The sequence below is a fragment of the Juglans microcarpa x Juglans regia genome, chromosome 5S (genome assembly GCF_004785595.1).
Source record: "Juglans microcarpa x Juglans regia isolate MS1-56 chromosome 5S, Jm3101_v1.0, whole genome shotgun sequence".
Classification (NCBI taxonomy): domain Eukaryota; kingdom Viridiplantae; phylum Streptophyta; class Magnoliopsida; order Fagales; family Juglandaceae; genus Juglans; species Juglans microcarpa x Juglans regia.
This window is the reverse complement of record NC_054603.1, coordinates 19,777,509-19,793,180: the sequence shown is the minus strand read 5'-3', so window position 1 is coordinate 19,793,180 and position 15,672 is coordinate 19,777,509. Positions and strand designations below refer to the sequence as shown.

Below are 15,672 nucleotides of genomic sequence, written 5' to 3'. Positions count from 1 at the left end.
TCAAGTTCTTGTTACGTCAAGTTTCAAGTTTAGTCTATGTTCAGGTCACGCCATGTTAAATGTTAAGTCATGTCATGCTCATTTATGACTATGATTATACATTCATGCATTTATTGTCATGCCTACATCCGTAAACTGTATGTTAAGTTTCCTGTTAACTTGTCGAGATCTGTACTCAAATCTCACCGTGGAAGTCTCAACTACTATTCGCCGTAATGGTAGGCAATGTACCAGGATCAAGAGATGGATTGGAGCCTGGACAATTGGAGGAGGTTGAATAGGCAGCGCCAACACGATGCGGAGCTCGTAGCCTCCATGATCAAATTTATAGATAGTATTTTGCATCCTTAGTTGAGTTATGTCAGTTACTCCATGGACTATCCTAGTAGTTGTTTTATGCATGTACTTATGGAGCTCTGTCTGGGAGTATCTCTGAGATTACAGATCTTTTGGACTTGTGAATCATGGATATGTATCACTTTCATGTTTTATGTAACATGTTTTAGAATCATTTGGGATGTTATTAGTTTGGTACATAGTATTACTCAAAGAAAAAAAATATTCGCTGCGAATATTGCATATTGCTAGATACATGCTAAGTGCATTGCATCTTTAACTGTCATGAACGAGGACAGATAACCTTGTGTTGCATGTCCCGACGCTTCAGATGTTCGTCCGATCCCAAGCGAAACTTGGGGGCATCACAACACTTCCATGTTTCTCGCAATTTTATCTTTCAACATGCAGTTTACTAACCTCTTGTGAGAGCCCCACCAAAGCAAGGGGACAGACTATCAATGAAGTTGAATGGAAAGAAAAATGAGGAATACTCTATTGGTTTGGTGAAAAAAATAGTTGCAAGTGCTAGAAAGTGAAGCTAGTGCAACTTGTCGGTTAACAAGCACCTTGTAGAGGGCCTAGCAGATACGTCCTAGCATGAGGTGGATATGTACAAAGAGATCATATTCTAACAGCTTTACTTATAAAAATTTCTTTTTCTTGCTTTTGCTTGATTTTTTGATGTCCTTCGTCATCAAGAATCCATTATATTGACAAATTGAGACAAGTGTTACTTGAACTCATTTGTTATTTTCAAAATCTATAAGCAGGTATAGAATTATATGATGCTTGAAACATTGGGCTCAACAGCCTTCATAATAGTTCTGTTCTCTTGTCATGTTTTTAAGTCGATCTTTCAAAGATATACTGGGCTATTGAAATGAATGAAGTTCAAGTCAAGTTGGAGTGGTGATAAAGACTAGAGATTCAATTAGGTGGAGATATGTCGAAGCTTAGCTTTAACTTTCTTGGTGGATTATAATTTCAACGTTGGATTTCCGTAATATACAAGGAATAGGGAATATTATAGATTTAAGTAACTTGCAATTATATTATAAAATTAGAGTTATAGACAAGCAATATGAATTATTTATTCATGAACAAGAACTATGAATTTGCAACAAATTTGAGACGAATGAGACAATCAGATGGCAAGCTGCAGCTACATATAAATGGCATCTGAATAGAGATGCCACCTAGATCTTGGGTATAGGTGATCACTTTCAAACCCAGCTCAAACTAGGGAGGTACAGTTCCTTGAGTTCGTGTCAATAAATAATTCAAAATTTCTCAACTTTGTCTATGTATTGTTCTATTCTATCTTTTAGATCCCTGCTTTGCCATTCTCACTATTCTCAATGCTGTTACTTTCACCAATAAGAAAACCCTTATAATCTTGCTATGTAAGAGCTTTTTCAGAAATATTGGGATGAAGAGTTACGACTTTGCTTTTCTAACTACACTATATGAAAATAAATAGGAAAAAGAAAACTATCATCCCAGTCATCCTATGATATGGCACATCTCTAATAGAGGATACTTGTTTTTCATTAATTTAACTTCAATGGATGGAAAATAGATTTATTCTAAGAAAAAATTTATTTGCAAGTCTATTTTTTATACAATAAACACATTATTGAAATAGGTAACACAATAATGAAAAAGTATCAACTTTTAATTTCTTTTATAATTATAATGAGTCCCCTACAACTGAGGTGTTGACACACCAAGCTTACACATAGCTAATTGAATGCCCCTTCAACATCTTTGGGTTTCCTCTATCTTGGGCAACCATCTAGGCTGGTCCACAACCTTATCCAATAATCAGATATCAATAGTTGCCACTCCATAGCCATATCAAATAAGAGGATAAATAAAGGAAAATGATAAACTTACAACTCTATTTCAAATTAAGGATAGTTCTGTAAAGTTGAGACTATTTTTCATGAAATGGTTATATATGATACAAAAGAATTGTAAATATATGATTATTCATAAATAGCAGTTTTTACCAAATAACTTTTAAAACAAAGTATTTATAGAAACAAATTTTGCGCAGAAACGAAGAAGTAAAGCCCATGACCAGTTGCAGACACAAAATATGTTATAAGCATAAACAAAGCCAATAAACCTCCCGACATCTAGTGGCCATCGTTTTGGCCATTGTTATGATGGAAATATACACACTCATGATATTGGAGATTGTGGGGAAGATTATTGAGCACACCAGGTTCTTCATTATAGTTCAAAAAGGTTGTAAGGGATGCATCCAATCCGGCAATGTCATCTTTCTCTTCTACAAGTCTAGCTTGATCATGTATAGGATTGCTTGTAAAACTTGCGAATTGGACTACACCTCTTTTCCATTCTTCTATACTTATCGTCTCGATAACCCCCTTGTTGTTTCCCGCAATCAGTGTGAGTAAATAGTTGAAGAAACACCAAATACTATTTTTACTTTTTATATCGTGTAATTAGGAACCATGCAGTTACCTTTCGGTATAGAATTAGCTAAAATAAAATCTTGGGCTGGAGCTACACTGCTTTGCCCTTCTCCTGTTGGCTCAAATCTCACCCCCAAGGTTCCTGCTATTAGTGAAGGTGAAATACAATCTTCGAAAAGCACTACATTGCTATCCCATTCTTCTAGATTGGGTGGATTCTCCACTATCACTATGTAATTTCCAACAATCAATGAGAGTAAACAATGCATAGAAACACCAAACACCACTTTCGCTATATACATCATGTAATTAGCAATGATATAATTACCTTTTGGCTCTAGTATAAGGTTAGCCAAAATAGAATTTTGGAACAAGATTACACTGGTTTGACATTCTTCTAGATTTGGATACTCTACCACCCATATTATTTCCTGCAATTAATGAGAGTAAATGATATAGAGAAGCACCAAACATTACATTTACTATCTACATAATGTAATTAGTAACGATGCAATTACATTACAGTTACACTGCTTTGCCCCTCTCCTTGTGGCTCAATGCTCATCTTCTTGGTTCCTTCAATTAGTAAAGCTGATATAGAACCTTGGGCTTGGGCTACACTGCTATGCCCTTGTCCTTTTGGCTCCACACTCCTTTTCTTTGTTCTTGTAATGAGTGGATCTGAATTAGAACCTTGGGCTAAGGCTACATTACTTTCCCCTTGTCCTTTTGACTCAGCACTCGTCTTCTTGGTTCTTCCAATCAGTGAAGTCGAAATAAAATCTTGGGTTGGGGCTATGCTTCTTTGCCCTTTTCCTTTTGGCTCAACTTTCCTCCTCTTCTTGGTTCCTGCAATCAGTGGAGTTGAAATATAATCTTGGGCTGGGGTTACACAACTTTGCCCCTCCTTTTGGCTCAACCCTCTTTCATTTCTTGGTTCTTCTTGGTTCCTATCATCAATGAGAGAATACAATGTAAAGGGAAACTAATAATAAGGCACTATTTTTATTTTATTTTATTCAGATAGGAAGCATAGTCCATAGTAAGCAACAAACATAACGTGGTTACCTTTGGGGATAGTTTTTTCATGTTAAAGTAAATAAGCAAATTTTTATATGCTGCATCAAAAAATTCATTAACCGTTTTTCTTTTTGTGGCTTGTTTCTTAGACTCTGATGAGAACAATGTATACATTTGTACTTCACTTCCATGGTTCAAGCTACTATTTGTAGAGCTGATAATTTTTTCATATGAAATTGCTAAGAAGTGCTCTATTGTTTCAGTTGTATATCCTTATGAACCTTGGATGAGAAACATTTCTTCTCTTTATTTGATTTACAATTGCTTTTAGAAACTGGAGATGTCCACTTTCTTTTTAGCATTTTCCTCCTATATTCATATTTATGTGCCTGGAATATATATATTACATGGTAAAGTATTCCAAAGCGATTGTAAATTCTACTGATGGTACATGCCTCTTTTCAGGCACATAAATATGAATATAGGAGAAAAATACTATAAAGAAAGTGGACATCTCTAGTTTCTAAAGGCAACTATAAATCAAATAAAGAGAGGAAACGTTTCTCATCCAAGGTTCAGGAAGGATATACAACCGAAACAGTGGAGCACTTCTTAGTAGTATGAAAAATTTATCAGCTCTACAAATAGTAGCTTGAACCATGGAAGTGAAGCAAAAAAGTATACATTGTTCTCATCGAAGTCTAAGGAACAAGCCACAAAAAGAAAAACGATTAAGGAATTTTTTGACGCAGCATATAAAAATTTGCATAATTACTTTAACATGGAAGAAGCTATCCCAAAAGGTAACCACGTTGTTGTTAGTTACTTACTATGGACTATATTTCCTATCCGGAAAAAATAAAAATAAAACAGTGCCTTATTATTAGTTTCCCTTTACATTGTATTCTCTCATTGATGATAGGAACCAAGAAGTGGAAGAGAATTGAGCCAAAAGGATAGTGGCAAAGTTGTGTAACCCCAACTCACAGAATTATCTCCTTCTAATGCTCCCTTGTTTGCCTTCTACAGTTTATTTAGGTAAACCTCGTAGAGTAGAAAACTGACAACCTTAATTGTCGATTGAAATGTTCTTCGTGCCTTTTCATGATGGTAATACTGCATGCACGAAAGATTCCATAATTTATATATGTATATGTACATAAAACTTACTAAAATTATCTTTTTAGTTATGATCATGTTCACGGTAAATAGGTAACATTAGAGTTTAGATTTACACATTTGAATTGGTTTCATTAATAACTTGTTTTGCTTTAGAGTTAAGAAGTACATTAAATGTTAGTATTATCACAATAAGAAGTGAACATAATTACCAGGTCAAATCTACCATTAGCGCGTTGTCTTGTCCATCTCTGTGAAATTCCCTATGGCTATAAGTAAAAATCTGGTGGTCAATTGCTTTTGTAACTAGTTTGACTACCACATTCGATGTTATAATATTGATGGGAAAGTCGTGATCTGCAACGTTATAGGACATTGGGACAACTATGAGCACACCATCTATTGTCTTGCATCTTGTTTGCCCAACCGAAGTTTGTTTTAACTTTGAGGTTAATTACTATTTCAAATAAAAGATGAGATATAGTTAGCATGGGTTGTGAAAACAATATATATTCATATATCATAATGTTGCAGTAGTAGTTCTGTCCCACCAACATCAAACTAGCCTATGATCAAGTGAAGAAAACAAGGAACTTACGACAATCATTTCTCTGAGTACTTGGACTAGCTGATTGTGGTCGAGGTCTTTTGCATCCAAAAACCCTGATCTTGTACTGGATTTGGAACATAGGGTTGTATCTTCCACTCTGTGATGTTTTCCAATTCATTACTAGAGTTTTGAGAGCTGTTCTCATTTGAGATCAATGACATCATGACCTGCAAACACACACACGCACATAGAGAGAGAGATGAGAGAGGGGTCGGTAGCAAAGGGAGATTGTGTGAAGGTGGTGGAACAAGAGAGAGCTTATACATATAGGAGAGCCCAAAAAGCCTCTCCAGTACTAGTCACGTACCTTTTCGTAGCCAGATAAGACATTTTGGAAATGATACCAAATAGGATTTTAATTCTTTTCCTAATAATTAGAAATTTAGAACGTCATGTCCATTCCATGCAAAGTAACTTGTCTAAATTACAGTATTTTAACGATAATTTTTAATGCAAGAATATGAGACGGTAATTAACCGTAGTTATTATGTTTAACGATCTTGTATTAATGAAAACAATCCATTCCTATTTGATCATGGAAATTTGATTTCATTAGCATTAAAATAGAAAATAGTTAACAGTTAGCGATCAATGACCATGCCTTGTAATTAGGGGTGGTAATATGTGACACGACCCATTAACCCAATACGAACACGACACGAAAAAAGCGGGTTAAGGTTTACCCTTAACAGGTTCGGGTCAAAACGGGTTGACCTGTTAAGATACGATAACTTAACGGATTGATAACGGGTCAACCCGTTATGACCCGTTAAGAAAGTTAAAGTTACAATTATACCCTTATACCTAAAAAAATAAAATTGTTGGGATTTTAATTTCAATATTTTTATTATTTGGATTATAATTTTGGACTTGTAGTTAGTTTTATATTTTTTATAGATATTGTGATTTTAATATTTATATAAAATTATGCTAAACTTAACTAGATAAAATGGGTTAATTTTGGGTCTGTTTCAATCTATTTACATAAACGGGTCAAAACGGGTTGACACGACACGACCCGTTATGTTAATGGGTCGTGTTAGGGTTTGAGATTTTGACCCTATAAGCTTAACGGGTCGGGTTAGGGTTGACCTATATAGTATAATATACATGTCTTGACACGACACGAACATGACCCGTTAACACGATTTGACACCCCTACTTGTAATTAATTAATTTAGTCAACAACATGGTTCCAATTATAAAGATGACAAATATGTGTAATAGACGTTAAGCAATTAACGGTCTTCTACCAATAAATACAAACAAAACGTAATAGACGTAAATTTAATTTTTTTAATAGTAAATAATATATAGCTAATTGACTATCAGCAATTTATGAAAAGGCCTCTGGGCAGAAGTGAACAAGGACAAGACTGCAATGGTTTTTAGCAAGAATGTCATAGCTACTCGACAGTCAGATATCATGCAGTTGTGGGGAGTAATGCAATGCCAAAATTATGATAAGTATTTGGGGCTCCCTTCTATGGTGGGCAGAGGAAAACATCAAGCTTTCTTTCAGCTTAAAAATAAGGTTTGGCAGAAGCTTCAAGGGTGGAAGGAGAAGATCCTATCTCAATGAGGGAAAGAGGTGCTTATCAAGGCTGTGGCCATGTCAATCCCAACAAACACGATGAGTTGTTTTAAATTTCCTATCCCTTTATGTTCTGATTTGGAAAGTTTAATTGCCAAGTTCTAGTGGGGGCAGAAGGGAGAGGAGAATAAAATAAGGTGGGTGAGTTGGAGATAGATGTGTGAATCAAAAGCTAATGGTGGGATGGGGTTTAAAGATCTAAAGACTTTCAATCTAGCACTCTTAGCTAAGCAGGGATGGAGAATTCTTAAAGAAGAGGATTCATTGCTACACAGGATCTTCAAAGCAAAGTATTTCCCCTCATCTGATTTTAAAGATTCTAAGTTAGGTGCAGCCCCTTCTTATGTATGGAGAGGTATTTGGGAAGCAAAAAGTTGGCTATTAAAGGGCTGCAGATGGAGGATAGGAGATGGAAAGGCTATTAATATATGGTCTGATTATTGGCTGCCTAAAAATAGACTAATCCCACTTTCAGGCTCTATAACACAGACACAACTAAACTGGACAGTTGCAGATTTGATTGATGAGCACACAAGATGGTAGGATGTGGAGAAGATTATAAGATGTTTACCTCAAAGTGAAGCCTACGAGGTCCTGAATATTATGTTACCTACTGAGAGCCGATCTGATAGTTTGGTATGGGAGCATGAGTTTAATGGTCAGTATAGTGTAAAGAGTACTTACAGGTTGTTCTGGTCTATGTGTGAAGAAGGGCAGGAGGGTGAGGTTTATTATAGGGAGGAGCAAAGGAAATTGTGGAGGAAACTCTGGAAGATGAGAGTACCTCATAGAATAAAGATTTTTGCTTGGAGGGTGTGTAAGAATGGGCTACCAACTCTGAAGACTCTCAAAACAAGAAAGGTGGTGCAAGATGCTAAATGCAGATGGTGCAAGGTGGAAGAAGAGGATATTAATCATGCTCTTCTATACTGCTCAAGCTTCAAAGAAGTTATGCAGGTACAGCTCAGTTTTTTGCAAGATTTTCAAGTTCATCTTATTTTTTACAAATCTTGGCTCACTTGGTCAGAAAGAATAAACAAGGAGAAATTGAGAAACTGTTCCTATGTGCTTGGGGGCTATGGTATAGAAGAAATCAGTTTCTCTATGAGGAGAAAATCTTAAAACCAATAGAAGTCTTGGATAATGCTTTGTTAGGTTATAGTGAATATCAATCTGCACTAGAGAATCAACAGCAAGGATGCATACCTCTTTGTGGTTGGCAACCCCCACCTACAGGAGTAATGAAGTTAAATACAGATGGTGCTATTTTCCATGATTTTAGAAGATCAAGTGCAGGCATGTTTCTTTGAGATGAGGGTGGCAAGGTGGTCTTCACAGCACAGCAAGCAAACCAGAAGCTGAGCTTGATGATCCTATGGAGATTGAACTATTGGTTGTGCTGAGGGGTCTTCAGATTTGTCTCCCATTGGGTATTATTGATCTTCAAATTGAATGTGATGCCATGTTGGTAGTCCATGAACTAAACAGAGAGCAGGTTTCTATGTCTATATGGAGAAATTTGATTCAAGAGATAAGGAGGTTAATTATTAGATTTCCAAAAGTTTCAATACATCATAAAGGTCGTTTGGCCAATTCTGTAGCCCATAGTTTGGCAAGATATTCATGGCATTTAGATGATCTAGTGATTTGGTAGGACTCTTTTCCAGAGTTTGTTTCCCAAGTCATTTGGCATGATGCAATGATGTAATTCTTTTTCTAAGGAATAAAACAGTTTCAGAATTGTTTATCAAAAAAAAAAAAAAAAATCATCTCTTGTATTTGTATAGATCTTATGTCAATAATGATGAAGAATGTGTTAAAATCAAGTATTAATGTTTAAATCTTGTTGTGGATGTTTGCATTGATTTATTTCTTCAGACAATTGTTTGAATTTCTTGTGTTGATCATTGGTACGTTCAGCCACACCATTACATATTATTTGTAAGAAAATAATATCCGTCACAAAATTACTGTAGCATTATGTAAAAAACTATATATTTTCAGCTTCAAAAACAATACTTCATTCCAAACAGAGCATATGAAAAGTTAGGCAAAGGGAGAAAAACATTACCGTATCTCTCCAGATGTATGTTCTGGCATTCTCTAAGCACTCCATCAACTTTGAAATCGGTGCATTCCACATGTGACTCAAATCTAGCTTCGGTGCCCAAACAACCATAAAGATTAATGGTTGTGTTTTGTAGTGCTGTCAAAATTTAGATCCATGAAACTTGTAAAGTGAAAAATCCCTAATAAAAACATACTACAAAAAAATAGATGTCTGTTCAACTTTACACAATCATCTCTTATATGTGTGCTAACAAAAATAATTTATAGCTGCAGTATTTTAGGACAATGCATGCAAGCAATAAACATGAGCGATTACTTTATTATAATAACTTAATTTTTAAAAATAATAATAATCTTAGAAACTAAGAACTTTGAAGAATTACATATTGATCAATGATATCATGGAACATCATGTATTATTAGATTATTTATCTGTTTTCATGTAAACTGAGAACTACCACTTCCCTTGTGCCTGCAACTTCTAGATTACCCTTAACCTAAAGTTGTTTTTTCGGAGCATTTTATATAGATTTTGGAAGATGATGAATAAAGGGTACCAAAAAGATTTTCAAAACCATTAAACCATCTTGAAGAGATAGAGAGAGGGGAAAAACCAACAAAAATTAGATCAAGCCATAAAAAATAGTTTATATAAAAACGTTTTTCAAAGCATTGAAAAGTAGGGGAAACCTAACTAGCTAAATTACCTCATGATCCGTTCTTTCGAATTGCATGAGGAAACTATGTTGCCCCCCTTTTGATGTAACAACCCTTCTGACATCCTGATGCCAATGGCACAAAGATCTGCGTCTCTGCTTCTGTGTTATTTTCATGAGCCTTGATCTCATAAATGAGCATCATTGCGACCCTAGAGAAAAAGCTTGTGAGAGAGAGAGCTTGTGAGAGAGAGATGGGAGTGGCCTTCATTCATGTACATTTCCATCTATTTATATTAATCATCGTACATGAAGAAACGTACTTGGAAGCCATGTGCTTGTTGACGAGGTGGCGAGGTAATTTAAGGTTCTGGATTGTCTGAATCTATTTATTTTGACTCGAGATTCTTAAAGTTGGTAAATAGTTTATGAGGTTTTTCTCAAATATTAGTATCACACAAGACTCAGCATAATTGTGCTAATACAAACTTCCAATTAAAAGGCATGCACATTAAATTGTAGGATGACAAAAAAAAAAAATTTAATATTTTAGGTAAGATTGCTAGCTATACTTAATTTGATAGTGAGGTAGGGGCCACTAGAAATTATGGAATACTATAGATTATGTTTTAAATGCAGAGATACAATTGGCCGTATTCACAATGAAAATTAAACATCTTGCCAATTTTTGAAGGACGAATGCAAAGTGGCAGCCATGCTGTACGTACCCCATAATGCATCGAATTATAAATGCAGAGACACAACAGATATTCACCAATTTTATAAATGCAGTTACTTCAGTTATTAATTGAGTGGAATTTATGTATGAAAAATGATAATAATAAAGTTATTATTCTACTATATATAAAGATAATAAATTGGTTAATTTCTTAGACTCCCATTTCTATATATGATTATTATTCCATACACTAAGAATATTTTTTAACAGAATAATGTCAATTTAAATTTCTTTAAATTAGTAATAGCAGTGTGGTCTTCGAAAAACTTAAGAATTCCTGAAAGTCAAGCTGTATTTCGTCTAATTTGTTTCTCTTTTATTTTCTTCTTTCTTTCTTAGTAATAGGAATATTTAAACATTAGAGAATTCACATAACTAATAGGGCTAACCATCTTTTTAGCCTCACCTTTTTTTGTCAAAATGAAGCGAGATCATTGACTGTATTTGAGTTTGATTTTGTTTGAGGATGAACATTATTCTATAATTCTAAGCTCAGTCAGGCAAAACTATTTTTTTACAAACTTTAGTGTCTAGAGACTTAGACATTTAAAACTGACTAGTGTTACATGTACTTACAATTTTATGTTCAAAATCTATTTTATCAGTTTTCTTTTTCAATTTAAATTTTGAATTTCAAATTTCATAATATTCAACATATCAATAATTGACACATCAGCACATCTTATTATATCAGTAAAAATAGCATCTTCTTTTAAAATATAGTTGATAAGCATGCGCTTCTTTTCAATTAAAACGAGTTGAATCCATCTAATATTTTTGTCATTATTTCTAAAAGGTACTAGATTGATCATTTTATCATTTCTTCAATAAAATATTATTATTTTTTATATATTCTACCATATATATGTAAAGTGTTTGAGTCCTAAACTTTGGCTTAATGTTCCTGGTGATAAACTTAAAAACACAATATACACCTCGTGTGTGTGTATATAATATTGCGGCCTATCGTCTATCAAAATGAAAATTGAAAATTTATTGAGAGAGAGGATCGAGGAGAGTAACTGGTCCAAACTCTTGATTATATTATATGAAACAAATAATTATCATCAATTCGAGTTTCAAAAAGATTCAGCCACCTCCTATGTACAAAACTTCATAATACTACTTATACATATATCATTCATAATTAAATTAATTTTACAAAATATTGAGTGTCCATACAAAAAACTAAAAAAATGCAAAAGATATATACTACTACCCCAATTCTTTTACCACATCCTCGATCGCAGCTAGGCATGTCCCCACCTAGTATTGATCATCAACTGAGTCGTGGCGATGCTAGCCATCTCTGTACGTAAGTCAAAAATTGCACTTCAGATCTTCGTTCGCATTGCATCAATCACCTCTACTAATTGTCAATGGATAAATTTTTTTAGACTTTAGAAACTTCGTGAAAACCCAAAAGTTTCACAAATCGACCCAATCGTAGGTTTTTGTTTGTTGGCATAGTCAGTATTGCCACTACTGTGGTGCCAAAAATTTGATTTTATTTATTTTAGATACCTAGAAATTTCAAAATGAGATATGGTCTACGCCAATAGTTTCGTTTGAATATTTAAGATTTTATGGCATAATAAAACCACTTTCAATTTTGGGACGAAAAGTATGTTCAAAAATGCGTTTTGATTTTTTCGAGGCACTTCAGAGTTTTACGTATTCAAAGGGAATAGTAGCCTCGATAATAGCACCTAAGAGTAATATTTTCAAAATCATAGTGTGGAATGTCCAAATTAGGTTAGGAAATTTCTATTTAGAAACTTGGCAAGATCTTAGCCCCACTTGGTGAATAGTGTTGGATACTTGGCACCAAGATGAACCATGAGATGAAAAAAGTGAAGGAAATCAAGATTTGTAATCATGCCACCTAAGTAGAACATTATTCCATCCAACCATCCAATCTATGTCAAACTAAAAAGGGTTTCAACCCTAGTGAAATCCTAAACACGAGGAATCTAATTGAAACTTCAAAAGTTTGGTTGAAATCGGAACCCTAAACAGTTTCCCCAAATCCCAAAGTTTGCCTGCAAACCATAAATGGACTCGGTTTTAGTTTGGTGTTTAATCACTTGATTAAATCACTTCCACATGTTACTAACCACTCAAATTCAAGTTATGACATCATTATTTATCATTTTAAACTTTGAAAATTTTATTGAACTACGTAAAATTAGATTTGGGCATGAGAGCAATCCAAACCCCAACCAAACCCTATTGAAATCCTAAATGAGAGCCCATTTGGTAAAGGCGTATTAAGGCCCATGAAATTGAGCCACAATGGCAAGGCTTGAGGAGGAAGCTTCCCCCGGTCATGCTTGACCAAACACTACTCAAAACAGCCCCAAATAGTACATGATGTGAAGGCAAAAGGCCACCTCATGCCTCCCTCTCACTTGACAATCCAAGGCAGAAAACCATGGGCTGGTTTTGCCATTTGTTTTGGCTGATACAACCATCATTCCAAGTATCATTCATAGCCTCCCATCACCCTCCAAAAGTATAAAAGGCATCCAAATCTCTTCCCTCTTCATTTTCTCACTTTCCAACTCTTTCCTTGGTGAGAAAACCAGAGACTTTCAGGCTGATTTTCTGGCTTAGATTATTCGACCTTTTTGAAGTAGTTGTAAGTATTTTCTCTCATAATCTTCTTCACGAAAGTTATTTCTCTTTGAGTATAGTTTATGTGAATATGTTTAACGTTGATTTTCAAGATCATTTGTTTGGTCAAAAGAGGTTTGCTCAAAACCAAACCTTGGGGAAATCCTACTGTCATGTTGCATGGCATGGCATCTAGCCTTGGAACTGACGAACGACAAGTACCCAGACAGAATGCTCCATGAGTTCATTCATTCTCACAGCATTCGGCTGCACCCAGGCAACCTATATAGCTTCTGTGTTTAGACGAGCAGTAAGGTAGTGCAAGTAAAGTCTCGCCTTTCGCATATCAAAGAATGGAGCAAGAAGTCTTTCTTTTCAGTGCTGGTTGGGAGTTTTCGATGGGTGAAGCGGGGCACAACGAGTTTCCTGTTCAAGCCATGTGGGGGCGGGTTCCTGTTGCAATTCTTTGGACGTGACCCTTTCCCAGCAAGAAGTTGGTCGTCTAGAATTTTTCTGTTCCTAGGTTAGAGCGAACTCAGATGGGGTCATGACCGACGCTCTCCTTACTCGGGAGACCAAAGATCATTTCCTCATGTCTTCAAACCGATCTTGCTTTGTTGGATGGCCATTGTCCAAAATTCTGGGTGCAACTCATGGCCCCAATAGGAAGAGGCCTCCCCCTTCTCTCTTGAAGTGGGAACAGAAAAGGCCTTGCTCTGATTGCCCCTGCATCCGTGGCTCAGAAGAGATTCAGAGTCAATGCCCTTTGAGCGATGACACTGACTTCTCGTGTCTCTACAGAGGGGTTCTGTACCAACCCACTCGATCGTGGCACTTCTGAAGGATCTACAATAAGTACTTACCCAAGGAGAAGAGGAAGTTAGAGTGCATATGGGCTCGCGATTGAGACCTCTCGAGCAGATAGGGTTCCTTTGTGCTCAAGGACCTCGTAGTGGTGCTTCCTGGTGACTAGGTGAAGATACCCCACCATGGAGAAGAAGAAGTTAGGGCAATGATAGATTTTGGTTTCCTCAAACCCTGTGGTGGGTTGGAACCCACCCATGGAAGGTTCACTCGGGAGGCCAACCCTGCTACCCTTTAGAGTTGAGTCCTTTGACAGCCTCAAGTGCTCACCCCCATCTCCTCCGCCTCCGAAGAATTCTAGCGCTCCTTTTAGGGGTAATTCCCAAGAGAGGTTGGTCTCTCAGGAAAATACGAGGGGGACTCCATCTTTGCCCACCGCTTCTCCCTCTAGTAATTAGGGGGATATGTCTCACTTTTCCCATAGTTGTGTTGATGATGGTTGAGGTCCATCCGGTTGAAGTAGCGCTCGTCCTTCCTCTTATGAGCAAACCTCCTTGACTCCCGATTCTTCTCCCCTCTCCTCCAGCAGGTTGAGGTTGTCTTCAACCCCTGTGATTCAACTCCACTTCACTCCTTTAAGCCATAGTAAATGGGGTCTCTTCTGTTAGAGTTTTTGCTATTATTCTATATGCCCACAAGACTCCCAGGAGTTCCTCAACCCATAGTCCCCAAATGCTTTCTAACCTTTTCCTTAAGATGCTAACCATGGTCTTAGTTGAGGCCTCGACTTGCCCATTTTCTTAAGGATGGCCCGGGGAGGCATATGTGACCTTGATCCCAACCCCAGCGCACCAATTCCGATAGCAGTGGAAATCTAACTACCATCCATTATATGAAATTATGTTCCCTGGTACACCGAACTAGCACACGATGGCCCTTCAGAGGAACCCAGTGATGTTGTTGGTCGTTGTGGTTGTTGTGCTGAAAATATCTACAAGTAGACAGAATCATAACAAGTAGTAAAGTGCTTTAAAAAAAACAGATGTCGAACCCACACGGAATAATTATGCTATTGAGTATTGAAATTTACTAAATTAATTACTATTTGAAAAACTAAAATTTGAAGAATAGATTATCTAAATTAAACTGAAGAAAATAGCATTAAAATTAAGATTTTAAAGATTATAAGAATAGATCTAGAGCGTTTGATTTCACCTAGCAAATTCCACACAATTTATTCTTCCTAGTTATAGAATTCTAATTATCCCAAGTTAATGATAAAAATCCCTTATCTAATCAATATTCTCTTTCGAACAATACCAAAAATATCTCCAACTAATAACTCCATATCTCTATATGAATTTAACTAACTGGAGACTCAATATGTTCTTTAGATTTTTCTTAAAAATACACTAATCGCGGTAAGAGTATCTCTAATTTTGCTCAACTAATGGTGCGTAATCCTAGAGCTTTAATAAAAAATCATCTCTCGGTCTCATTATGATTCAATAGATCAATTAATAATTAGCTAGAAAATTGCAAGCATTAAGAATAAGGAATAAACACTCAATAATGGAAGTATTGAAAATACGATAACTTAGAATATAAATTGTGTGTTCAATGCTAGACTACATCAAAACTTTAGAAAATAGAATTAGTTC

The 15,672-nt window shown here is 35.7% G+C and overlaps 1 protein-coding gene across 2 annotated transcripts; it reads right to left on the bottom strand.

Moving 5' to 3' along the window:
• Window positions 1-4,462: 4,462 nt before the first annotated feature.
• LOC121268163 lies at window positions 4,463-10,090 on the bottom strand. 2 transcript variants are annotated; one of them, XR_005941127.1, is made up of 5 exons: window positions 9,904-10,090; window positions 9,198-9,332; window positions 5,521-5,629; window positions 5,135-5,379; window positions 4,463-4,919 (listed from the first exon to the last, which is right to left on the bottom strand). XR_005941127.1 is itself a non-coding variant. In XM_041172295.1 (4 exons), the coding sequence occupies exons 1-4, from the start codon at window positions 10,042-10,044 to the stop codon at window positions 5,288-5,290; spliced, it is 477 nt and encodes a 158-aa protein (XP_041028229.1). In that variant the 5' UTR covers window positions 10,045-10,090; the 3' UTR covers window positions 4,463-5,287. The 2 variants fall into 2 exon arrangements, 1 of the variants encoding a protein (XP_041028229.1); XM_041172295.1 differs by having other exon boundaries at window positions 4,463-5,379.
• Window positions 10,091-15,672: the final 5,582 nt, after the last annotated feature.